This window comes from Melopsittacus undulatus, chromosome Z (assembly GCF_012275295.1).
Source record: "Melopsittacus undulatus isolate bMelUnd1 chromosome Z, bMelUnd1.mat.Z, whole genome shotgun sequence".
Classification (NCBI taxonomy): Eukaryota; Metazoa; Chordata; class Aves; order Psittaciformes; family Psittaculidae; genus Melopsittacus; species Melopsittacus undulatus.
Window position 1 is genome coordinate 8,038,141 of NC_047557.1, and position 26,937 is coordinate 8,065,077.

Below are 26,937 nucleotides of genomic sequence, written 5' to 3' on the forward strand. Positions count from 1 at the left end.
CCCAGCAGAAGCACAGCATGAGCCAACTCATGGAAGCAGAACTACAGGACAGGAACTTCCCAGTTTTGACTCTGAGTTGTCAACTCTTTGGATATCAGTATTTCATTTGCCTTTATTCATCAAAGTCACAACATCTTCAGACCCATTGCCTTATTTCCTGTCACAGCATGAGAGCTGATAGTGATAGAAGGTTTCCATGAGGAGCCAATGTGGTTGGAGCTGAAATGTTGTGTGAGACTTCTAGCTGACTTTGAAGACTCTGGAAGCATGGCAAGATTCAGAGACTTTTTATACCATTATGATCTCTGGAAATATCTACATTTTTTTGTTATTTCTTCTTATGCTCAGCCTATTTATGCCTTTACTGCTTCAAGCTGCTGCATCTGGTTTCCTTAAGCGCCTGTTCAGAGCTTCCTCAGAAAGGCCCAGTTCTTTTCTGTTAACCTCTGGATTTCTTATCCCCACCCATTTTCTTATCAGGACATTTCTACTTCTTCCAGGAAACTGTAGTTTTCACCTCTGCATTCCTTCTCAGTTTCAGTCCCTGCTTTGACCTTCTCCAAGTATTTTTCTCATCTGCTTCCTGCTAGAGATCTCACACTTTTGCTTTCAGAATTCAAATCTACCTTTTGCTCTTCAGCTAAAGGTCTGGAGGACGAACAGCTCTCAATAATACCTATCTTTCAGCACCAGCTACAGAGGTAACTGGGGTTCCTAAATTAAATAGGTACATGCAGAAAGCACAACGGATGAAAAACTGTCCGTTCTAATTTCAGTCCCAGCACAGCCCACCAGCTGGAAACACAGGAAAAGACCTCTTCACCTTCCTATTGCAGTCAACAGAAAGAATGAAGCCTGAATTTTGTATTATGCTGTCATTTGTGCTGTAACTGTTACTTTAAGATCATGGGGAGGTACGTACAATGAGTAGTTTTCCTGAGATGCTGAGATGAAAGCAGCTTCCAGGTAGAAAAATCATTTTGAAGTGACCGAGATCTACACTTTCCTAGAGAATACACACTTATATGCACACACAGCTGCCAGGCAATCTCTTGGTTTTGTTCCATAAGCTTATTAATGCTGGGTTGGATAACAGTTAACTAGAAACATAAGCAACCTCTCCCTTTGCTGTTGAAGCCCTGGATGGTTTGTATATCCTTGCTTATTTCCTTTATAGCCACCATCTGCATGTCTAGCCTTTAGAAGACAGCCCATGGTGTAGGTGATTTACTATCCTGGACAGTAAGGAACAAAAATAATACAAAATAGAAGTTTAAAAAGGCATAGGACCAGATCTAAAGTTTAGTACATTCATAAATTCTAGGATGGATTTAGAAAATTGACCATTAAGAATCTGACCATATTTGCAACACCAGTAACAAATAAAGCAGGTAGAAATATCATTTATCAGACAGCAAAGAGCTGATAGATTTATAGATATATACAGAGAGACATTAAAATAGTCAGAAAGACAGACAGACAGAGGTAATACAAAGTGTATATATATATACATGTATTTTTTTCTAAGGATACTACAAAATTCTATCAGAAAAATTAGGAGAACCATTTTTGTGCATCTGGCTGTAAAGTGCCATCCTGTCTACAGTATTTCCATACAAGTGAGTGTGTGGATGCATACATACTTGTGTGCACAAACACATCCCCACACACACACATGCTGTCAACACTTGGTCATCAGCCATGAATCTGCATTAGAATGAGGTACATGAAATCAGCAGCACTGATGCTAGACCCTGACTGACATTTCCTCCAGCTACTTAGAGAATAAAATAGGATCAGGAATGGGTTTTGTAAAACAAGTATTCATTCATGCAAACAATTCCAATATTGAGACTACTTACAACATCCGTTGTTCAAAGTGAGACTGGGCATACCTTCAGAAGTAAAAGGTGCCACAGGTTATCAGGGTGTGTTCTGAATCTGAGCACTGACTTTGTCATTGTTTCCCATGGGGCTGTAAAACACCTCTTGAAAAGTGAACACTGACTTGGGATTCTAATGTCACACACTTCACCTCCCTGTTTGGTTCTCTCTGAAGTTCAGCAAGCAGCTGGGTGCCCAACTATGAATTAGCTGCTTAAAGTAATTTTCAGACTTAGGCCTGATTTGCAAGAATATGCACTGACTGTGACTAGAGTTCTGGGAAGAAAACACTGTCCAAAAGCTGCTTTTAAATCCACCTTTAACCTAAATAAAGATAAAATTTCCAAATCCCAAACTGAAGATATATGCACATAGAAAAAAAAAAAGAAAAAAAAGGTTTATTTTTTTTCTTGCAGCTCTTTGCCTCATGTTCATCATCTTAATTAATACATATAATTGTGAACAGACATATATGCAAGCACAGACACACACAAAAACCTGCACACAAGCCCTAATGAAAAGGAAATTATTCTGGTTGCAAAGGCAAGCACTTAAATATTAAGAGCCCCCAGAATTGAGGTTACGTGCACAACCTGGATTTTCCTTTGTTGTACAGATGCATTCTAATTCAGCCTTTAATTACATGATCACTCACAGTGTAGATGGCATGTGCAGTGCCGTTTGTTGACTGCAGAGGACTGGGGGATTCTGCCTCCCCTTTCAAACACACAGGAGAGTGGGCTTTGTGGGGCAAATATTCTCCTCCAGGCAAGATCGCTTGTTCTTTTAATTCACCCCTGTTTCAGATCCACTCCTTCCCCCTCTGTACTCCCCCTTCCAGTTTCAGTCATGTATGCAGTTTCACTTTATAGATCTTTTTCCTGCCTTAGCTTCCCAGTACCCTGACCCGGAATTTACCAGCCTCACAAGCTCTCAGATCCAATCTGCTTTCCCACAGTTTATTTTCCAGTATTTTCTTACATTGTACTCTGTATATTAATCCCTCCCTTTCCCCTGTTATTCTACCACAGATGGTTCTGCATTAGATTTACCTCCCCTCCCATTTCTCTCAGTTTTTCCCAGAATCTTCTTTCTGAGAAGCAAACTGCTGTATCTCAGTACAACCTTTCCTCCTGAGTACTCCATGGCTAACAGAGTTAATACAAATAAATAGCTAGAGAATTCTATAACCCTAGGTCTAAACAGCAGGACACCACGTACCTACACAGCTAAACTCTCTTTTCCCCAAAACACACCTTACCTTGTCTGTAGTGCCTATAGGGAACACACTACCGGCCTGTGACTACCTCCAAGCTGCACCCAAAAAGTATCTTAGAGGCTGATATGAGGCAACTAAGATTAAGTCAGTCAATCAAATTCTTAAACCTATGCTCTGGTCTTGGTTCCTTTGCTCATACAGATACCACCTTTGAGTATGAACCTCAGACTGTTTCCCATTTGTGCCACACCAGTGTACTCCAACTCCCTTTGCCCTTCCAGCTTTCCCAAACTTCCCCCAGCTATCTCTGTTTAGTTTCTGCTCTAGTCTCACTGTGGATCACCCAAAAGTGCAGCAGAGACAGAACTCCCTGCTTTTGTCTCAGATATCCAGACCCCAATTTTTCCTGGCTTGTCCCAGGCCTGTGCTGTGACAGGAATAACTCTCATCTCTGCTGAAGAATACCCGGTGATAACAGAGTCACTAGGGAATCTGGTTTTGGAAATCTGCATCTCTAGTGAGCATGTGAAAATTGCCATTTCCCCAAGGCTTTTAATTGGACACTTTGGGACAGATTTTCCCCTAGACAGCCAAAAGACTTGAGAAAGAGCTTCACCTCCTGTCAGGTCTCAGTATCATGCTGTAAAAGCATGAGCTTTGCAAAACATATCATTTGACTTAGTTCAAACCAGCCGAGTTCTCCTCTGTGTTGTTTTCAGGGAAGGACAAATAACTCTGGCTGAGATTTTCCAGAAATAATTAAAGAATTTGAACTGAATGTAGGCACCCAACTTAGAGTTCCAGACAAAATATGTGCAGTTTATCAAAACTGAACAGGATTTTATTATACAATGTCTCAGGCAACCTTTGTAATTGGTGGTGCTACCATGTCCTATTAAACTGAAATCTCCCTTCCTCACAGGGGCGCTGTAAGCATTAATTTGTTAATGATTGCACACTGATTTGATGATGAAAATGACCATATTAAAATGAAGCATTATGGTCCCCACAATACAAGCCTTCCTGCTTTCAGTACTCATTACGTACAGGGACATACGTATTACGGAAAAGGATGGGGAGATAATAAACTTGATACTCTTTTCAAAGGACTACTACAACATATTTACAGTGTTCACAGCATGGGGAATAGGAATATTCTGGAGAGCTCTGTTTAAATAGCAAAATCCATTGGGTGGAATGTAATGATGTGTGTGTGTGTGTCTGCACAAATCCTGTGTCTAAACACGCATGCAAACACATGCATATACACTTTCTCCTATTTTCCTGTTCTCTGTTAACCCCTGGGACTTATGCAGCCTTCATTTTACCACCTCTTTACCACCTGGAACTCACCAGTGCTACTTAAGTAACAAAAGGCCTCCATAAACAAAGATCCCTTTTTATTACAGTCATACCTTTTGTTGCCTACATTAACTACAATCCTGTACTGAGCTCCTTTAGATACAAATAGTTTTTCATTTCTCTCCTTAATCAACCTCCTTGATTCTAACTAAAGCAGAGGGAAAAAAATAAAGAAAAAAGAAAACTCAACCCACACTGATTCATGCATTAATTCAGGGACCAATCTTGCAAATGTTCACATGAGTAATCCTTCCTCAAATGAATAACCCCTCTGACCACAGCAGACTGATTAACAACAATGCAGATTAAGGTTTTCAGGATTGGGCCCATCCCCTGATGCTTAGGTTCTCACCCGAAGTTCGGTGGATGATGGTCCCTCTCCTTTTGTTAGATGCATTAAAGGCCCACATGCAGCTCTCAATTATTTTATTTGATTACGTAGCTAATAGGCCCTGATCCTGTCAGCGCTCCCTATAAAGACTAACAAGCTGATGTAAACAACCCCAGCTGAGTTAGAAGACTTGGCAGGATCGGGACCTTTAATAATAGCTGAGAGCTGTATCTTTGAATCGTGATCAGAACATGTATCTTTGCTATTAACAGTCTCACGTTTTATTTGGAAAAACCTCAATAAAATAAGCTAGCAGAGAATCTGGGAGTATATGGGCTGACAGAGCTACCTAGATGCAAAAAGGATAAATTACTATTTAAAACCAAAATTCACACATATGATTTTTTTTTTAATAAAACTTGCCTACCATTTATTCTAAATCCTTCAGCAAACGATGGTTCTGTGTGCCATGGGCCCGGGGTTTTGAAGTTCAGCAGAAGAATCCCCCTCCAGCAACCTTTCGGCCTATTCCTGCCTTTCTTCTTCACTTGCTTGTTTCCTGGAGAATGAAGATAGTCAGGACTGATGCATCATTGTGCCCCCCTTCCCTGCACCAAGCAGTGTTCATTAAAAACTTGCTGCTAGCGAGGGCCTGATCCAGCCCTCCTGGAAGTCATTGGGAAGCTGTCTATTGACGTCATGGGGACGAGGAGCATACTAATGCATGCAGTACCTTTACTAATGCGGGCAGTCCTGTTAACAACACAGAAGTTGTTCACAGGATTAACAGCAATCAATCAGGCCCTTTGAAAGACACATTAAAAGCCAAAGCCTGGTCTGCAAGCCCTCTCTCAGACGAGGTGTGTGTGTACCTGTAGCTAGTCCTGCTGCATCTCTCTGCTCCTGGCCCAGGGTTATCAGTGCATTTTTCCAGCTGTGCCAATTTGGGGCAGCATTTCTTCCGAGGAGGTAAAAATTGCTGGCAATCTCCCCCAGAATAAATAGTGTTTGTGTTCCCAAAAAATGACACTGACCAGAGCGAGCAGCAGGAGCAAAATGGGCTGTAAATGGGCTTGGGAGGGGGTTGTTTTTTTTCCTGCAAGTAGACACATTAAAAAATAAAAAGAAAAAGAAAAAATTTAACGGGTTTTATTTTTGTTCCAAGTAGATAAATAATTTTTAGTCTCTGGTAGAAACTGAAGCTTGTTACAAAAGACCTTATTTTTACAAAAACTATCGACTGCCCTGCTTACGGTTTGCCGAACTGGACTCACTGTGATTACACTGGGAACATTTCTCACTTGGGAACTGTTCAGCAAGGGCTGTTTTATAGACAACAGTTTCACTCCTCCTTTTGCCTGTATCTGTTTAAAATCCAGTACAGCCCCTTGTACATGTGTAAAGGTGCTTATGGGGTATAGCTTATTTCCATCCGCAGCAGCAGCTGTGTTCATCTCGGAGCCCTTGTAGCAATATTTGTGTCCGTGTTATTTCATCCTGCCACCCCTCACAGCTGTGCCTGTGCACCAGGGGGCTGTACTTGAACAGCATCCATTTCTGAATGACTATACTTAACAGCTCTGTGGAAACGGGGCGTGGACCAGCTCAAAGTTTTAAAAAATATGTGTTGTTACAAAAGGGGCACCCTCTCTGAGCTGCAAAACGACTCTTTTCATCGCCCTGTTCTTTTAATTGGCTTTACATTTGGGATAAGCAGTGATTTCAGGTAGAGTGGCCTGCTTGTGAACAAGGTGTTAACAGAGCTATCCCTGGGATGGATCAGTGCCGGGTACTGTTTCACTTTTCAGTACAGCAGATATTCCTTCTTTAAAAAAGGTCTAACAAGTCGTATCTCAGTGAGGTCTGTGGGGTTTTAAGGTTCGGAAAGAGTGGGCGTCAAGATTTGTGGTGTCCTGGTTCAGGGTGGAGGGTGCAAGAAGATTTTATTTCATGCGGGTTTTGTTGTTTGTTGTCATTCTTTTATCACAGTCCGAGGCAGCAGGCAGGATGTGAAATCAGGTGAGTCACAGGGCTGGGAATTCGGGAGAGGGGCTGTATTAGGGGTTTACCCTCCCCGCAACTCCTGGGCTGTCAGATCCTCATGTCTTTAGCTTTCAAACGTTCTAAGTGCGTGCCCTGGAAGGGAAGACAGACAGTTTCCCCCTTTAGACCCCAATAAATAGCACGCCTGGTCAGACAGCAGACAATGCGAGGTGCCTGCCACCAGCCCTGCGTTCGGTGTCTGACAGCAGCTGCTTCTCCGTTACCGGCCAAAGAGATTTATTTAAAGAGCCGCTAAAAAGCAACCGGGGCTTTGCTCGGGTGTGCCCCCAGGTGCGAGTCCCGGGAGAAGGGAAAGCGAAGGGAAAAGAAGGGAAAAGGGGGGTCCGCCAACGGGGCAGCTCTGTGGGGTCCTGCCCGTGTCCCCGTCCGCCGCGCTCCCCTCGCGGGGCCGCGGGTTGCCCAGGGGAGGGGCGCAGCGCTCCGCACCCCAGGGATCGGTCCCCTCAGCGCTGCTCCCCTGGCAGGGGCGCTCGTTTAAGGCACGGGAGGACTCGCAGTCAGCGGAGTAGTTGTAACAGAGGAGCCACCAGCGCCGCTCTCATCTTTAATAAGAATTTCTTATAATATCTATTTTTTGAGGGGGGCGGACACAGTTTTGCTCTCTGTTATTAAAACCAAAGCCAAATAAAATGAAAACTGCTGCAAAGGTGTTGTGGTGAGTTGTTTATTTTTTTTTTTTTTTTTGCTTGTTTGGTTGGTTGGGTGGGTTGGGGGTTTATTTTCTTTTTTCTTTTCCGTTTGTTTTTAAAACAGAAATAAAAATAAATTCCGGTCAATAAAGCATGCAGGTACGTTGCAAATTTAAGCTGGCTACCCCCCTTCCGTTTACAGTCACACGTGTTACCGGAGCTCTGCCCGTTCGCTCCCGGGGGACGGGCGGCCGTGGGGGTCCCGTTCCCATTCCACTCCTCCCACTACCCCCCCTCTACTCCCGCTCCCCGGGGCTGCCGCTGCCTCCGCCGCTGGGATAAACCGGGGGCGGGGGAACAATGGCTGTGAGCCCCAGCGGGGGGCCTGCCAGCATCCCCGGCTACAGAGGATAGAAGGGGACCGAGCGGCTGCAGCCCGACCGGAGCCAGGGCTGGGGCGGGGGTTCAGACCAGGTAACTCGCAAGCTGCTCCGAGCTCGCCTGCTGGTGTTTCTCCGAGCTCCATCCCCGCACAGCTTGCACGGGAAGCGGGGGAAAGGGGAGGGGAAAAAAAAAAAAAAACCCCAGGAAAAAAAAAGAAAAAAGAAAGAAAAATTGCTCCGAGCACACGCAGAGCCTTGTTTTGTTACTGCCCGGATTACTGTTATTATTATTTGGGGGATAAGGGGGAGTTGTGTCCTTAATCCGAGCCTCCCTGCCCTCCCCACCCCCAGATGCTGTGAAAGGAGAGCTGATTTCATTTCCACCATACAGTACACTTTGTCTAGAGAGCATTGTTCGGACAAGCAACTCCCGATCCCTGATGACTACAAAATACAATTTATGTTTCCATCAGAGAGACAGAATATCCTGATGGCTTGAAAGTCGGGCAGGAAAATCTTATCTAATCAATCCCTTTCCCATACACCCCCCCCCCCCCCCCCCCCCCCTTCTGCAGCTCGTATAGGAGATAACGCCCGCACTGATCGTACATGAAATAAATACCGGCAGCATGAAAATTAACAATAGTCATCTCAGTATTTTTCGCCTCCCTCCAAAGAACTACAATAATACCGTTTGCGCTTTTCCTAGCTTGATGTCATCATCATAATCGGCATAATTAAAAAAAGGAAAAGCTTAAAGAGCATGCATGTATTTTTAGATGCAACAAGAACAGACATAGTAAAGAGAGCTTGTAACATCACAACCACAACAACAACAGCAAAAGCAACCTCTGAGCCCGAGGATTCGTCCGTATCTGAACTGCTTTTATTATCAATTGCGAAATCGTAATAGGAGTAAATAATAAGAGACACCATCATAACAGGAAGAAGTCAGAACACCTTGGGTTTGTTATATTTTTTTCCCCCTTCTCAGATAAAAAGGCGGATTTCACGATGATCACTGAAATTATAAAGACAGCGACTGAGCGGAGGGCTTGGAAAGGAAAAGGAAAAAAAAAATCATCATCATTGGTCCTAAAAACGCAACCGTTCCCCTTTGCTCACTTGGCACAATAGAAATGGACTGTCTCTCAAAGAGCCATGCGCCTAGTGCTATTTATAGCCAGGGGCTGTGTTGGAAGATACCATTCAGCTTCTCCCGGGCAGACAGACAGGGGGGTGGTTGGATGGGAGGAGGGGGTTTAGCCAGAGTAAAGGCAAAAGCGATCCCCCACCCCCAGCCTCCCTTCCCCGCACACACACACATCCACACACTCACACCCCACCCCCTAGTCTGGCTGGGAATTTGAACCGATCCAGCCTGTTTAAACGGAAAGGACACAGATCTTCAATGTAAAAAAAAAATCAGATCAGACCCAGAGAGAGAGAGAGACGGAGAGGGAGGAGTGTGTGTGAGAGTGTGTGTGAAAGAGGGAGAGGGAGCAAGAGAGCGAGAGAGAGGGAGAGAGAGAGGGAGAGAGAGGGAGGGAGAGAGAAAAGAAGAGGGGGAAAAAAAGGAAAGAAGATTTTCTCTATGTATATAAAGATGGCCACGTTAGCAAACGGACAACCAGACAATACCAGCCTGAGTAGCAATCACAGCAACCCCAGCACCAACGGGCATATGAACGGATTAAACCATAGTCCCGGAAACCCATCCACCATCCCAATGAAGGACCACGATGCCATTAAGCTCTTTATTGGGCAGATCCCCCGTAACCTGGACGAGAAAGACCTCAAACCGCTCTTCGAGGAGTTCGGGAAGATCTATGAACTGACAGTGCTGAAGGACAGGTTCACTGGCATGCACAAAGGTGAGTTACCTCCTGAACTTTCCCGGGAGAGACCGGGAGAGGAAGGCAGGCTTCCTATCCTCTCCGGGTCTCTCTTTCCCTCTTTCCTTTCGATTTCATTTCATTTTATTCCATTTTCGATTGGCCCGGGGGCGGAGGTGGCAAGCAACGGGGGCAGGGAAAGAAATAATAAACCTTCCTGGAAAGAGAAGAGAGAGATGCAGCGAAGGAAGTCAGCTCAGTTTGGGTCATTTGTCAGTATTTTTACCTTTTTCTTCCCGTTTTGGGGGGTTGAGGTGCAGCTGCCCACGGGCGCCGGGCGCCCGGGCGGGCAGAGAGCGGCGGCCGGGCTGGCGGGGAGCTGTCCGCTCGCTGGTGGTGCTGAAAACCGGGAGCAGGATTTCTTTATTTATCCGTGGGAACCGCACATTTTCCACCCAGGAGTGTGTATGTGTCCGTGTGTGTGTCCCTGTGTTTGCGCTGAGCTGGAAAGCCCCTATTTTACAACTGTTGTGTATCGGGCACCAGCACCTTCCCTTTTTCTTCTTTTCTTATTTTTTTATTTCATTTTTGTTTTTACTGCTGTTACAATTGGTATCTGCGGTCCACTCCAAAGCCAAAAGTGGAAGGGAGCGAGTTGCTCCAGAGATGAGGGGAGTATTTAATTTTGGCTTTGCTCAGTGTGGGAACAGGGATTTAAACAACAATAAAAAAGCCCATCTCAAGCGGGGCGGGGGTGTGTGTACGAAATCACGACTGGTGTGTGTGTGTTGGAGAGGGTGAACCAGGAGGGACAGGTGGCAGTTTAGTTTCAAAGGAGAGAAGTCTCCAAGCAGGCATATTCCAAACACTACTTTAATGTGCTTAAAGTCCATCCCGGGAACTTTTAAGATTTTCTTTAAAGGCAGTGGAGGCATACTCCCCATGCGATGCCTCACTCACTCCATCCCCTCTCTGTTCCTTCCTCTGCTTAGCTCAGGCTTTCCGGAGGTGCATTTCAGATTAGATGATGCTACGTTTTAGGGGTGGAGGAGGGTGTGTGTAGTGAGGGAAAGATGCTTGGATCCTCGGCTAGGAAAGTAGGACTCACTGGGAGGAAGTTGAAGATAATTTGAATGGTAGCCCCGCTTAGGAGCAGAAGGGACCCAGGAGTGAAGCAAGCCACTTTATTAACTCAGGTTCTGTATATACGTGTGTGTGTGTGTTTGTTTCATTGAATATGTAGTTATTAAGAAAAAAATAAAAAAAAAGAAAGAAAACTAAAACCAAAAAGATCAGATCAGAACTGGTTCGGGTGTGACTAGAGATTTAGTGCGGGAGGAGAAAGGGTTTTGCAGAGGATTACAGGGGGAGTGGAAGTTGCATGTCTTACATGAGGGATTCAATAACAGTGTCTACTCCAGCTTGGTGGACTCCTGGCAGGGAGAGTCACTGGTAATGGCATTACTGTCTTCTCAGCTTTCCAGATGCCTTGGCAAATTGTAAATCTTGAACTTAAAGGCATGTTTAGCTGACATCTCTTCCCCTTCCCAATCGCTCCCCTCCTCTCTTCCACCCTCAGGAAACACGAATGAAAATATACCCTGATGGTCCAAAGTACCATTTTCACACAGACTAAAGATAACGTTCAGGACTTGGGGACGGGGGAGTCAGTCTAAGTTAAAGGATATTTCTTCCTTCTTTGCTTGCCGGTTGCTCTAAACATCCTTCTTATATTTACAATTATCAGTGTAGCCCTTTCGAACCATGCTTTCTTCTCGGACTAGCTTCCTAGAAGCCACATAAAGGTCTGATGGGCATCATTTAAACATGACATCCATACTATAATAATTATTAATAACAATAAAAATACCAGTAAAAAGCACATGGAAGGAAAGGTCCTGAGAGGTTTTGTCTAATATACGAGGCATAGTGAGAGTAGGCACTGAGCTCGTGTGTGCGCGCATGTGTTTGCAAAAATTATCTAAGGTTTCTGTAAACCAAAAATAACAACAGTAAAAGCTGCACTAAAGGGAATCACTCAACATAGTGCAGAGGGTATCTTTGAGCTAACACCTTGATAAAGGATTTTTGTGATGAGAGAGGTTATTTTGATTTACTGGTGAGATATTATTCTTTTGTTATGTTCTATCTTAAACCTGTAATTAATCAATCTATGAGCTAACTTTAATTTCTAGTTCATAGATGTGCATTCTCCCTGTTCCAGTTCAGTTTGCTTTTACTGTATGCCTGCATTCACAGAGACAAACTCAGGAAGCGGAGGAGAGAAGAAGAGAGAGGGATCATTTATCTTTCTTGGATGTGTTTAACATATATTCCTGAATTAAGCAAGATACTAACTTCATTCCCCTTAATTTCATTTCTGTTCTAAAGCAGCAACCTAGGAAAAAAGCCAGGTGGGAAATCTTGTCACTTCATCAAACCAAACTGCACGAGTTCATCTTGACAGAAACAGCAATTTTTAACCTCCTAGAAGTTTTGGACTTTGGAAGGAAAAATGATGATGATGATTGTTATTTTGCAGGTTAGGGTTTGAGTGAAGCTTCAACAGACACTGAGTTGGCAGCATTTCAGGGATCGGTTTTATTTAGTACATCCGAGAAGAGTTTGAACTCCTTTCTAGCGATGCCGCTGATTTATTAGCTAATCCTGATCAAAATGTGCCTCTGGCTACCTGGAAAAAAATTACTTTCTTGCCAGTAGTGATTAATTACTATTAAGTCAAAAAGCATGATGGGGCTTTGAAGGATGAAGATTGTGTTTGGTTTTTGTTTTATTTTATTTTTCATTTTATTTAATTTTTAATCTATTTTTTCTTTTCCCTTCTCTGAATACAGTCATGTGAAGCATAGTATTCACTCAGATCTCCTCATTATGGCTTTGTTTTGCAGGCATGTGTGAAGAATTGTGTAAAGATAGTCCAACTTGTCTCTCAGGGGTAGGTTGGCAATGCGAAACCCCAAGATGCTTTCCATAAGTGATGCGTAATGCTTATACATTAATTGATCCATCACTCTCAGTTGATTTCATTCCTAATCCAAGGGAGGAGGTTGTGGCAGAGGTATACCTTGAAGGGTTAATACTGGGTTGTAGTTTATTTAAGTGTACGGAGAGCAAACCTTGGGTGTAGAGAGGGAGAAGGTGGGTTTGTGTTGGGAGGAGGCAAGAGACAGGAATTAGTTTCAAGTAAAAACATAGCAACCAGAGTAATTTCAGGTGTAAATACATTGAAATGAGAGTACAGTATGTGTATTCCTGAAAATGTTATGAAGAGATACTCTGGTGTTCCTGTATAACAGGAGGAAACTGAAAATTAAGAACCTGGAGATAAAGTACATGACTATGCCCCCTCCCAAAACACTATCACAAAAGGAGAGTGAAGTCCCAGGTTACTTCACCAGTAGCCCCGGCTGATAACAGGCCAGATACCAAGGAAGAGGCAGGGGAGCAGGATTCTCCTGCAGGCATAAGAAGAGAGAAAAGGGTACGGGGGAAGCAGCATGTGAGAGAAGGCGGGAAAGGCTTGCCAGATCCCCGAGAAAACTAGCTTTCATGGCACGAGCATTGCTGCTGCATATTACTCCTATCCTCACTTCTCTCCACACGGGGCAGGAACAAGCTTTTGCTGTGGTACTTTGCTGTAGGGTTGGGAAGAGGCTGTGTGCTGAGGTCCACGGGTAGAAATCTACCGGGGCTGAGCTGACCCACCCACATGCTCACACATACACACTCACACACACATGCACTAATCACACTTGAACCTTTTAGGAAGCCATTCATTCATAACTTCCCCCCTTCTTATCTAGCAGTGGAGTATGCTTAAAGGCTGAGTTACTGGGAGACATAAAGGTTAGTGCTCTCAGGACAGCCATATTATAATGCATTATCTTTGAAGTCATTTAAGGCCAATTTAAGTGGTATTTAGTATAATATTTATGAATTAATGTAATCTAAATATAAGACTGTCCCCATAGGTTTAAACAGCCTTTTCTATCTAAGCTTGCTTGTACCCAAGGCCTGAAATGCATTTTAATTTAAAACATACAGGTCTCCATAATATTCCATTTAGGAAGTCAGAAGAAATCAGCATTCCACACTTAACTGAGGTTTACTGAAACACATGCGTGTGAGTGTACTTAAAGAGTGGAGATAGTGTGCAGTGGGAAAGCAAGACTCTTCATAGACCGGAGATCTATAACGTTCTTTCAACCCTTACTTAGGAGTGGGGAAATCACAAAATCCCAAAACCTCCTTGAAATCCACTACTGCAGATCCCGTGGTTAGAATGGTGTTTCTACCTGACTCAAACCTCACTCAATAAACATTCAATGCACCTAGAAAAATGCAATATGAAAAGAATAGTTTAGTTTTTTTCCTGTTTTACCTTCTAGAAGTATAAATAATTTTTAAATTTAAGACACCTCAGAGGTAGGTAATCAAGGCTTCCATTCATTATATACATTCTGTTTGATTACAAAGATAGATGATAGAAAAATGAAAACCTTGTTAAGTCTAAAGATGTTTATGAAGGTTTTGGATGTCTTAGAAATTCAAAAGTGCCATGAAAATGAGCATTCAGTTAAGATGATATATTTATATATATGTATAGATTTGTATGTGTGCATACATACAGAAAAAAGAGATGTACACAAATTCATGCACATAGCCTTTGGGAAATGGAAATTCAGTTGAAAAGAAGCACAACGCAATACAGGTGCTGAATAAACTCCTCCATAATTGAAACATAAGGCTTGCCTGGCTGAAAGCAACACATACAGCATTTAGTATGGTAGTAAACCAAACAAGTCTTAGGGAGGTAAATGCACAAATAAACTGGAATAAAACAGATGAGGCTTTATGCCTTAGGTCTAAAGAATAACCCCTTAAAACAATCAAAATGCAATTGGATAGGTTGATGGAAAAGAGAGGAAAAAAAAACAACCCTCTGTACATTATAATCTCCCATACAGTTGAGATGCATGTGTTTAGGTAATATCAAATAGATAGCCCTGATCACTTCATAAATTAGAATGCTGCATGTTAACTCTTTTTCCAGGGGTCTGGACATGGATTCTGGTTTCTAAAAGCAGCTGCATCCAGTTATGATGCTGTTGTTACGGTTGTGTCAGCATTTCCAACACAAACTCCAATTTTCTGGGATCTCTCGCTTGGCTGTTAAGTTTTGCACTGAAAGCTGTTCTTCAGCTAGCCCCACTACCACATCAACTAATCACCCTTACAAGAATGGATTTGCTTTAAAGTTACATAATATGGGGGAAAGAAAGAAATTAAAGTTTGTGTTTCTAGAGATTTTGTTTCTTCTCTTGCCTTTCTTCAGATTAGACATATATTTTCTATACGTTTATGAATTACAATTGTTTTTATCCCTCAATATCTACACATACTGGTGCCTTCGGACATTTTAGGGTATGAGGAAAAGGTACTTCTTCTTTCTTAAAAAAAAAAAATAAAATAACATCAACAACCAGACTACATAGTATTTACATGACCAAAGCAAGGTTTTAGTTAAAAGGACTTTCTAATTTATAAAGTATAACAAGGATACTTTAGTTTTTGTTTTATACATACGTATTATTTTTCTTGTATTCAGCAGAAGAGATCATGAACATCAGCACTGAAGTAGGGGGAAAAATTGAGGATCCTTGTCACCTTGGATGAAAAGCGTGGTTCATCTGGTCCTGTATCCTGCATCGGCCAGTGGCCAGTGCCACAGACAGAGCCTTCTTTAGAAGGGGATTCAAACTGCATAGTATAATAAAAGCCAGGCAGATGATGGAATAGTCTTTTGAAGGAAGTTGTAGAGAGTATCTGGAAATTTTGCATGGGTAAAGAGTGAGTGAGGTTGCGCAAAGTGTCTTGTGCTCAACCAAAAAGTGAATTGTACCTGTCAAGGAGGGCGGGCAAAGGACTCTCTATTCAGGGTGGTCAAGAACAAGAGGAAAAAGGGGCTGGATGATCGAGGAGGGCATCCCTCAGCCTTAAGAGCTGGAAATACGCAGCCACATTTTTCAGCAGAACAACAGGGTGTTTTTTATCATTCATACCCTGTGTGTGTGCATACCAGCCGCACTGACCCGACAGACCATAACGACACTAAAGGAGCTGTTACCGTCCCTCCCGTCAATCAAGTGTGAACTGAGGCGGGTTTATGCGACAGGCATTAATGGTTCAAAGGGAGAAAAACTGGGGGAGATGATCTAGGCTGTTGGGCTGCTTACCTGCATTTAAAATAGAGAAAAAGCATCAGATGCCCAAAGACTCATGTAGGTATTGGCAATAGCCTTAAAATAATATTCCAAAAAAGCATAGGACTGCAGAGCTTAACATGACCTGTCCATCAAGTGCTGCCTCATTTCTGCCCTGTAAGAGTTTGTGCTAAGCAGGTGAGGTGTTAAGTGAGCTAAGTTGAATCGCAGCCTTAACAAATAGGCTGGTGTTTCATTAATCCCAGCATCATCTTTACTTAGGGAGGGAAGGCTTGTTGCCTGCTTGCTGGGCAGAAGTCAGTGAGATTTTTGCCATCGCTTCGTTCGTTTCGTGCTTGGAAATCCTGGTGCAAGCTCGCAGTTACGCAGTGTTTCACATTCTCTTTAAAATTCTGGATTGTGGATTTACATAGCAAATCATGACACTTACAGTTAATGCTACCAGATTCTGCGCTTTCTGGCTTGTCTCTTAACTTAGCTTTTTTTTCTGCAAGTGAAACTAAAACTAAAACAAAGCTGAGGAACTGATAAAATCCTGACCTCTACTGCATTTCTCACTCACTTAACTGCTCCACTGATGCCAGTATGACTGTTGCTGGGGTTTGTCATGGCAGACTGACCTTTCGGTATTAAAATTCTAAGTGAAAAAAAAGGAAAAATAATAACCATGTCAAGTTAAAGTTATGGGTTTTCTTCCACTGTCACTTCACTGACTGAGTTGGGGTATTCATATTATAGGGGATTCTCTCTCCTCATACCTCCTCAAGATGCTTAGTCGCATTTTGGGGATTGCAGGATCTTTTGAACCACCTTGTCTGCACTGCATCTCTTGGTGTGGGCTGGAGTCAGGATGTCACCACAGACACTGCATTTGTTTGCTTTTGTCACTCTGAGCCACAGCCTGAATGCACACACAGGTGAATGCAGCTTTTAATGGGCATTCATTATATCCAACTGACATTCCATTGAAGGAAGAGAGGGCTTATTATTGTCGCTCCTTAAAATAAAGATGGATGAGAGCTCTAAACCTCTCAAAGTGCCTGACCATACGTAGTAGCTAAAAATAAATAATATACGGCCATCTATTCCATGTAAATGAATGGCAAGACATATAGATATAGGCATTGTGTTAAGTTTGTCAAGCAGAAGCAGCCAAAAATATTGATCAAGGTAAAGGGGAAAAATTGATAATGAACTGGACTCCAAGAAGACTTTAATTGACAGTGACTTCTGTGAACCAGCTTTGGACAGTATATATAAACTGACCACGATGTAACTTTATTGCAATGTACTCTCCTTTAATTAATTACCACCTTTGTTAAGACTGGCTACAGATCAAAGGTTTAAAGATACTTAACAGGTTCTTAGTAACAAACCCTTCAGAAGCATTAGAAATATCCGACAGCTCAGCCAATGAGGCATGCAGATTTCGATCTACCTCACCCTTATCTGTTTATTTCTTCCTCCTTTGTTGAACATGGGCAATCATTGTTTAACATTAACTATTTCATAGATGTCTTTGTTGGCAGTGTTGATGCCTCCTGGGATATATATTTGCCAGTGAAAGGGGCCTTTGCCGTTAGTTCTCTAAAAGTATTTTAATGCCAGAAAGTTGCTTACGGTTCAATAGACCATGGTGCAATGCAGACACAGTTTGTAATGCAGGATATTCTTTCCTCTTTACATGATGAAGTTTGTAATTCCCTTATTTAAACCTGAAAACCATAAAAATACATAGTTTACATGAAAAGTGCAGCAAAGAATGAACTTTTACATGAAAAGCACATACACAGAGGTAGAAGTGTGCCTACCACATTTGTATATCGTACACACATGAAAACATTTATTAGATATGCGTATTAATAGAAAGGTAAACATGCTGATATAGGTCTTTAAATAATTCCTTTCTAAAAGGAAGAGATCGTGCTCTTGCTTGAAAGTGGCAGGTGACTTAACAAGTTATTCCTGGAATTATATGCAGAGTTTAGTATGATACATAGTTGTTTGTTCATTACTAATTTAATGATACAGTCACACTTAATTAATCTACCTCTGGTTTATTTGTACATTGTCTCCAAAATATTTTAGAGGCAACCAGGCTGACTTCCCAGTGCGCTGGGGCAGATAACTCTGGACATGAAGCTTCTTCAAACAGAATAAAAATGGACCTTTGCAGAGCTGGTATGATGAGATCTGACTGCGTATTTGGCCTGTTTCTAATTCAAATGCCTGTGTATATAATACAGAGAAACTGTGTATGCACACATGTATTGAGAAAGCAGACTTACATTTGCACATAGTTCCTCTCCTTTTCTGTCCCTAAGGATAGATTCACATCACATAATATGCATCACTCACTGCAAATACACACAAATATCTTTGTTGGATTCGGTAGCTTCTTGCAGATAGATGTATAAAGCAGTATCAGCCTAATAATATCCCTATAAAACAGTGCTTCCTTCCTAGGATCCAGAGGGATGAAGGTTGTCAGAAGATCAAAAGATATATCACAGTGTGCTTGTAGAAATCCCTTGATTATGTTTCCTCTCTATAATGCTCTAATTCACTATTTGATCAATTGTAAAAGGGCCGGTGCTTTAGGAGGGGAAAAAAAGTATTCGGCTACTAGATGCTTGAGGGTGAGTGAAACTCACACCTAAAATTATATGTAACAATACAGTAATGAGCTTATCAATACTTCTTTAAGGAATCTGACAGCCCTATAGGAGAGATTCAGTTCTATGAGCAAAGGTCACAATATCACAGATATTGCTTATTAAGACTATCAATAGCCTGGTTGACCAATCTAACTAGAGACTGTATAATGTACCTGCTGTTAACAGTCAGGGAGGAGAACTATGGAGAATTTACAGAATTGCCCCCATGTAATATTAATAATATTGATTGATTCTAATAATATAATAAGGTAAAGATGCACTTTGAAATGGTACATGGGAGGTGGGAAAATAAAGGGAAATACCTTTGTTGAGTAGATTAAACTGTCTTGCACGTCCATGAACACTAACCCAGAGGAAACTCAGTTTTCTTTCCTCTTATATACAGAGCTCTGTTTCTTGCCCATTGTTTCACCTGGCCCAGACAGACGCAAGATACCTCTTTCTCTAGGATCATGTCTTTGCCTGGCAGTCGCAGAGAAGCCGAGGGCTTGAGTAACTCAGGGCAGTCAAGACCATTTTTGTCAACCAGTTCAGCCCTCGTCAGAACAAGATTAATCCCAGAGAGCTCTTTTTCAACACAACAGTGCACTGAAAGTGCTTCCTAGATTTTATTTTTTCACACCTTTTTTCAGCATTTTAGGAATGGAGGGTGAGGCTGTGTGTGTGAATGTGGAGAAGTGGTGAAAGTAATTATTTCTATGATATGTATTATCTATAATTGATGGGAAAGGGCTCTGCAGAGCAGCTACCGACCTGCTCCAAAGCCTGCTGAAGTCTTCAGGAAAACTCTACCTTGCCTGCAGCAGTGTTTGGATTGGGCTCTAAGTTACGGGCAGTTCTGCAAGATACCACTCCTTGAGGCAGGAACAACTAATAGTACGAATGTGACTGCCTTAAGGTTGTTACTCATCTAAATCCAGATGCACAGACCTGCTTGCTTCTGAATTCCCTAACTACTCCCTCTTCAGCAATAGGCTGCCTTATCTAGGTAAGCTAGCTCACTGCTGTACCATTCAGCTTGAAGTGTCTCATTCCAGTTTTCGTATGGTAGTTTCAAGATGGTTTGCATTTCATTATGCCTTTTTTTTCAGTTTACAGGGGAAGTGTTTTTCTTTTGTGAGCTTTTAATTGCTTTTAAAAGCAATTTATTTGGTCGTAACCCATCTTCAATAATACACAGTTGAGGATGCAGTATTTCACCCTCTTTTATAAAGATATATTGTTGTTCAGTTATGCCATTCTGCTGATTTTGTTCTGTTTTGTGCATTTAGAGGGACTCTGGTAATATTTTTGCTTTGTTTTTCTTCTTTTTATCTTTCTTTTTTTTTATTAAGGATTTTTGTTTCTTCCTTTAAAGAAAAGAAATCTCATTCCAGATACTGGCAATAAATGAGAAAAGTAGGAGTGGAAGTGAGGAATGGGCAAGAGAGCCAACAAAAATCCTTTGGCAAAGTTTTTAAAGGCATTCCATTGCTGCATGTTTATTTGTAAGAGTCTGGATCCATTCAATTTCGATACAGAAGAAAAAGAGGGTCTTACAAAAGATTTAACACCAAGTTTAATCATCAACAGGGAAGAAAAAATTAAAAATAAGAGCCAACCTACAGAAACACTGAAAAGAAATCCACACTAAAGATCTTACAGTAGATAAGGGTGATGGAGTGGTGCTAAGTTTTACATTCTACCATGAGTTTGTAAAAGTTAACACCAAGTTAACCGAACAAATAAATAAACAAAAAAGCAAACATTGGGCCTCTTTTTCTGGGTTATTTGCTAGTGGCTAATACACCTCAGAGCTGCCCCTTTTAAATTGCTGCCTGTGTCTGCAGCTTCATTCAAAGGAAGGGCATTATCTGGTGGGTGAAGGCCGACAGTGAGGATGCCTGGGTCCTAATCTCGGTGTGGATAATTACTTACCAACACTCTCTGATGAAGTCACTTAAGCTCAGTGCCTTCAGGCCTGATCTGAAACCTGTTGAATCAGTGGAAATATTCCCATTGGTTCCAGTGTGCTATTGATCTTTCATTTCCTCATCTGCAATATTAGGCCAGTTGTATTTCTTTATTTTATTTTTCTTTTTTTTATAGAGAAGTTAATGACATAAAATTGACGTTTATTTTTTAATCAGTAAGGGTTTTGGTGCATCTCTAATGACAAATGTGTTACATCAGGGCCCCTTCCAGTGCAGATCAGGAAAACACACTTTCAAAAAACACGTGGTGGGGAGGTGGAAAATTAGCTTTGCTCATTTCATTTGTAAATACATATTTGCTCCTGCTTTGCTAAGAAAGGACCAATGGCAATTTTGTCAGGTTTTTTTTGTGTGTGTAGGATTCAGCGTTTGTAATTTCTCTGTCTAGAGGAATATCATCATTCACTGATTCAGGATCCTGATTTTTTTTTTCTTCTTCTAGTGAATCACATATATACTCTTCATTGTTATGGCAACTGAGGGAGCTGCAAAGCTCAAGGATTTGATGAAGGGCTGCATGCCACCTTTCTTCTCCAAGGGCCTGATCCAAACCTCTTGTTTGCAATATAATTTGTATCAAGCTGAAGGGATCTGCCTTCGCCGGGTCAGTAAAAAGACCAAGTTCCCTCTAGACAAGTGTACTTCTGCCTTTGGTATGTGCAGATGCAGTTGGCAGTTGCTGTCCATTTACTGAGAACCAACCCAACCCTCTCTGAAGTCAATAGTTAGACTCTGACCCAGCCTCACAAACAACAGACAGACACTATGTGAATCCTTAAGTACAGACATGAACGTCCCTGACTTTAGCAGAGCAAGGTAAACTAGAAGGGAGTTTTCACTGCTGTTATCCAAGAGGTATCTTATTGTGGGGAATAAATGAGATTTCAGTGACCTGAAGTACCCAGCCACAACAAAATTAATTTAGAAACCCTTTCATTTAAAAGGAGGGTTTCAGGAGATCATCTACCTTGAAGATCTGACAAGCAAACGAGTCAGGCTGCCTGTTTCTTTTTAATTATTTCAGTTGCAGCTTTAGTTAATCAATAGCAACATAGTTGGGGTAGGTTTTTTTGTTTATTTTTGTGTTTCCACCCCATCTGAGCTTATGTATTTTATGAAATAAATGGAGGATCTGGAGTGTGCATGTGTTGATTATCTAACCTCTAGTCTATTTGAAATCATCACAGTGCACTCAAGTCAATGGTATTCTGTCAAAGGTGGAGAGTAAGAGTGCTTGCAGTGTGAGTGTGTGAACGTGATGTTGTTTGATTGCCTGAAATCCAACTCAGTCTCAGTTTCAAAGGCCTGGGGGCAGCAGGGAAAGTATTTGTTTGTTTAATTATTTATATATTTACTCAGCTTTACTGTCAGTGTTTGCAGATAGCGAGGATGGGTGGGGGGGTGGTGGGGTGGGTGGGAGGGGTGGGGTGTGATGTGGAAATTGAGGAAGGGATGCTGGGCTCTTGTTTGGAGGGGAACGTGTTTTGTATTAGTCTCAATCTGTTCTTCTATACAATGGCTTCTTTGTGCTGTTAAATGATTATTTGTTAGTAACTGGTTCATTGAAAAAGGCCAAAAAGGTGTTGCTAGAATTGCATTTTATTTGTTTATTCATAAAAGGAGCTGCACAAGATGTGTGTGTTTCCCCTATCTTCTCCCCTACACTGATCCAGGGAGAGGACTTTTTGCAGCAGCTTCTTAATTCCTAATAGCTGAGCCATCAGTCAGTGCAGCAACCATGCTCCATGATACCTGAGAAAAGTCATTTATCCAACTGCTGGTGAGTGGCTCACTCTCAGGCTCAGTTCTCCATCCCTGGCCATTGTGTTTGCTGTCCAAGTGCTGCACATGGGCTTTTGCTGGCTGGGTTTGCCAAGGTGAGCTCCTCATCTTCTCTTCCCAAGCCTCCTCTCATTGCAGGTGTAGGCATGGGTGCTTGGAAAACAGGCACCATCCATCCCCAGGGTCAGGTCCCTTTCTCAGGTGCCAATCCAGACTCACTGCCCATTTCTCACATTATCCTTCTTATCCTACCTGTCCTCATAGTAATTTATTTTCCAACCTCTGCTGCTCCAGACCTGTTTCCTTAGCTCTTGTCGTTGCTGCTAGCACTCCTCTTGGTTCAGCTCTGCACCAATGTTTTGGCCTTGTGCTGTCGGTGGCTGTCACCCCTGTAGAGAACACTTCACTGGCTCATATCGCAAGTCACCACCCTGATTCTCTTAGACCATGTTAACTGCTTCTCCTGTCTTTTCTCAGTTCTCCCCTGAATAGGATTTGGGAAAAAGAAGAGCCATAGTGGGCAAGTATTTTCAAAAAAAAAACAAAAAACCAACAAAAAAACAAATAGGCAGTAGCAGAAAAACTCACACTCAAAAAGTATTGATTGATGGCTTGGCTTCGCAAGTGAAGATTTGGGAAGGGCTTTAATTGTGCTTACTACAAGCACGATGACCAAGGGCATGTGGGATATGCAAATCTGGCTGGAAGAAGGGTGCTTAGGCAATCAGGAAGTGTCTGACCAGGACTGTCATCTCCTGAGTAATCTCGAGTTACTCATGTGCTGGTCCATCTGCATGCAAGGCTGGATCTGCAGCTTCCCATGCACCTTGTCACCTATCCTTTTGATCCTCACCTGTCCATAGAGACAAGTGAGAGCAAGCCCTTTCAGCATGCACAGCGGATTTTTTTGGTGAGGTGCAGCTTGCACAGAACTGGCCTCACCCTTTACACCTGAGTTTCACCTGCCATGGCCTAGCTAGCTAGGATGGTGACAGAAAAGTCCACATACGCACACATGGAGATACACAGACGTATTTCTGTGCAAAAACCACTAAGAGAGTAGATAGTAAAGGTGTTTGGGTTTTTATATTTTATTTTGAGGTTCAAAGTACGATGTCCTCTTTCAAAGATTAAAAAAAGAAATAAACAGTGCAGTAAGTCTATAATTTCGCCAAGGCAATTACACCTTCTTTATTTTTTTTATTTTTTTACTTTTCTTGTTTCATTAAATCAGCAGCAGATTTCTCACACCTGAACAAAAATCCTGCATACATTTTCCTTTGAATTCTTAAAATCGTGATCTTATTCTTAACTATTTCTGGCAGCCACTTCTGGGACTACAGTTCAGCTTCTTGCAAAAATATTTTTCCCTGCTGTTTTGAAGCAAAACTACCTCTCAGCTACAGGACCCTTTTCTAGCAACCCCAAATTAAAGAAAGAAGGCAAAATAAGCCTTTGATGTAGTGCAACATCAGAGTCTTCTTCATTCAGAGGTAGGTAGGAAGGGATTAGAGGCCTATTTCTAGCCCAGCCCTCTTACTAACCTTAAGTGTCTCACCAGATCCTGCTCCTAGACCTTGCTCTTCTTCAGTTTGCTATGTGTAAAGAGGAATTTATGAAATCCAGCTTTGCAAAGAGCTTTGTGTGTATTTAAGGTAGAAGTCGTGCTGTAGCTTTAGTGGTGATGGTCTAAGGTTATAAATGAGACAACATTTGTAAGGAGAGGTAATATCTTTTATTAGTCAAGCTGATATAGCTGGAGAAAAAATGACAGACTTCCTTGTGTGCCTGAAAGCTTGTCTATTTTTTTCCGACTGTATCAGTTGGTCTAATAAAAGATATTACCTCTCCCGGCAAGCCTTGTCTCATTTGAGGTGTAAAGCATGTAGGCTGATTATTTAGGCCTGGTTTTTGCCTGTCTTGAGGGATCAGACATTTCCTCACCTAGGTGGCCAGGGGAAGAGCAGTTTGGGATGGTGGTCCCTTCTCTCACCTTCTGTGATCGGCAGCAGTGGCCATCTCACAAGCGTTAAGAGGTACAGAGAAACTGACAGCCCCTGTTTTCTGATCCTGGAGATGTCCTTTCTTTTTTCCTGTTCTGCTCCTTTATGAAGCACCACATGCCCTCTTCTCACCCCTGTGACTGTGATTTATTTATAAAATTGCTGTGTCTATATGTGTGTACGTGTGTATGAGGGCAATCACACAAACATCCCTAAGCTGCCGATCAAGCTGATGAGCATTTTCTAATGTATTTAGCAAGTAATAATGCAAGCCACAGGCGAAAAGTACAGCAAGAAGAACAGGTAAGATACTTAAGCCAGGGAAGACTTTGGAAGGAAGGGATTTTTCCCTCAGCTATGAATAAATTGCAGAACCCTCCATGTCTGGGAGAAGCATTTTGGCTTTTGTTGGTTGATTTCATAAAGCATAGCTGAAAATACTGAGTAGCTGAAAAGAATCCAGAGGCAGGTAGCAGGTTTTTACACACAGCAAAATCCTACTCATTTGCATAAGGCAGCAGTAGACAGAGGACAGCTATTACTTATGCTTGGCTTTATTACCAAGGAAAGCGTTGGATCATCTATTCAGATCAGGATAGTCAGCTATGCCAAAGGTTTAATCAAATATTAAACATGGTCAGTAAACTTAAACCAACGTTGGATGTGCAGTTCTGTTCCTTTTCAAGCAAGCACTCGAAGAGGAGAAAGTTTTCTCCTATTAGAGAAATCCTTTTATTGTTTTTTTTTTCTTGTGGTTTGGGGATCCTTTTTTTCAGTCAGGGACCCACACTGTTGTATGTCTTGGTAAAGACATGTGTATGTGGGGGTTTGTATGTGTATCTCTTACCCTGTCAAGTAGAGACTGAGTTGTTTTTCCCCGCAAGTTCACATCTTTCTCACTCAGATAATTTCCCGTACGCTTCTAAGAGTTCAACCCATATGCTTTCGCTGTCCATCTGTCCCTCTCCAAATACAATGCTTTCTCTCGCTCCCTCTCATCATCTGTTCAACAGTTAGAAAGGTGAGCACATGTAAATGTGCGTATTTGCAAACCCGTGCAAGTAGATGCTCGTATCTGGCTGCTTTTTGATAAATAATAAATGTACAAAGCCACATCTGCCTCCTTCCTACGTACATTTGGGTATATTTACACCATCCAGTCCTTATTTACTCTGACTGGGGGCACTCAAAGGTAGAACATTTTGTAGGGAGCTATGTTTTACGATGTTACCTCTCCCTTCTATTATTCATTCTCTCTGATTTTTATCTAATCTCTCTTTGATTGTCCTGGTGCAGCTTAAGAGACAAAGTGAATTTTTATTACATCATCAATATAATCTCCAGCTAATCAGCATCTGTGTGCATTACCATGCCCCCTTTGGCTTTTAATCTGTGTCCATAAATAATAAGAATAATAAACGGGGCTGTTTTTGTGTGCGTGCGTGTGTTTGTGTGTGTGTGTGTTGGTATCAGGGAAAGAGTCACAGCTGCACTTTTTCATTTCAGCCAGCTTGTTTTAGCAACATTGGACTCAGCTTTGTGCAGATTGTCTTGACTATTGCCCAGATTAATTTCCTGGTGCCTAATGCTTAAATCATGGAAACAATTATAGCGGATGAATCCATACACATCTTGCAACTGCTGAACTTTGCTGTTAACTTGTACATGCATTTCCATAGCATTACAGGCAACATGCCCAATGCTAGTGGAGTGTGGAGCTGTTAACATATCCCCCTATATGGGTGTTTAACCTCTAAATTTTTACTGCATACTTGCTACTCTTTCTTGGGTAGGAGGATTGTACCTTGCCTGTCTTTGAACAGGAAGCTCGGAGACAAGATTTTTGGCTTTCTATCGCTGATATTTTTCCACAGCTTGCTGTGTAGCACTTAGCCTGCCACTCAGGTCTGCAAATTTTGCAGAGTTGAGCTCTTATACATGTTTTTCTATTCCCTTTCCAGCTCTGGAAGAACAATGACAATAATACTTCCCCCAAAAGTGAGACTTGTACCACACTTTGAAATTCTCACTCTTTGTAGAGATGTCTTGTGCATCTTAAACAGAACCATTGTGCTTTTTTATTGAAAATACCCTGATTTGGAAGAGCAAAGCAATGGCACTGAGACTTCAGATTGGCTTTCTGGTGGCTTAGGGTGATACTTACATCTGATACACGAGCTGTAATGCTTGTGTTCTGTCCTGCAATACCAGAATTAGACCTTTCTGAGTTGTCCAAGACTGATCACAAACACTGTGCCAGAGTTCAATCAGATATGACAGAATCTTCAATAAAAAAGACACAAACACTCATGGACAAATTTTAGACCAATGTACTAAACAGGAGCAAAACCCCTTGGGAAAGGGCATGTATCTCATCCAGATGAAATGTAGTTACGGCATAGAGCTGTCCATCCAGCAAAGTGTGCCCTTAATTCAAACTGTGGAAAGCCTCCCAGAACGCAGTAGATTCTTAAAGTTGAGCAGGTGCTTAAACACTTTGCTAGATCCATGGAAATCTGCAGCTCAGATGAGATAATTAAGTGTAGAGG

At 42.0% G+C, this 26,937-nt stretch overlaps 1 protein-coding gene across 50 annotated transcripts in view; it reads left to right on the forward strand.

Moving 5' to 3' along the window:
• Window positions 1-4,315: 4,315 nt before the first annotated feature.
• The window catches only part of CELF4 (CUGBP Elav-like family member 4), a 709,268-nt gene continuing 686,646 nt past the window's right edge, over window positions 4,316-26,937 (forward strand). For 46 of the 50 annotated variants that reach the window (XM_031043757.2, XM_031043778.2, XM_031043756.2 and 43 more), the window contains exon 1: window positions 9,467-9,746. In XM_031043757.2, coding sequence (XP_030899617.1) covers window positions 9,467-9,746 — 280 coding nt within the window. Of the gene's footprint in view, window positions 4,321-9,291; window positions 9,747-26,937 lie in introns of those variants that run through there. The other 4 variants (XM_034072596.1, XM_034072597.1, XM_031043795.2 and 1 more) reach the window with 4 other exon arrangements.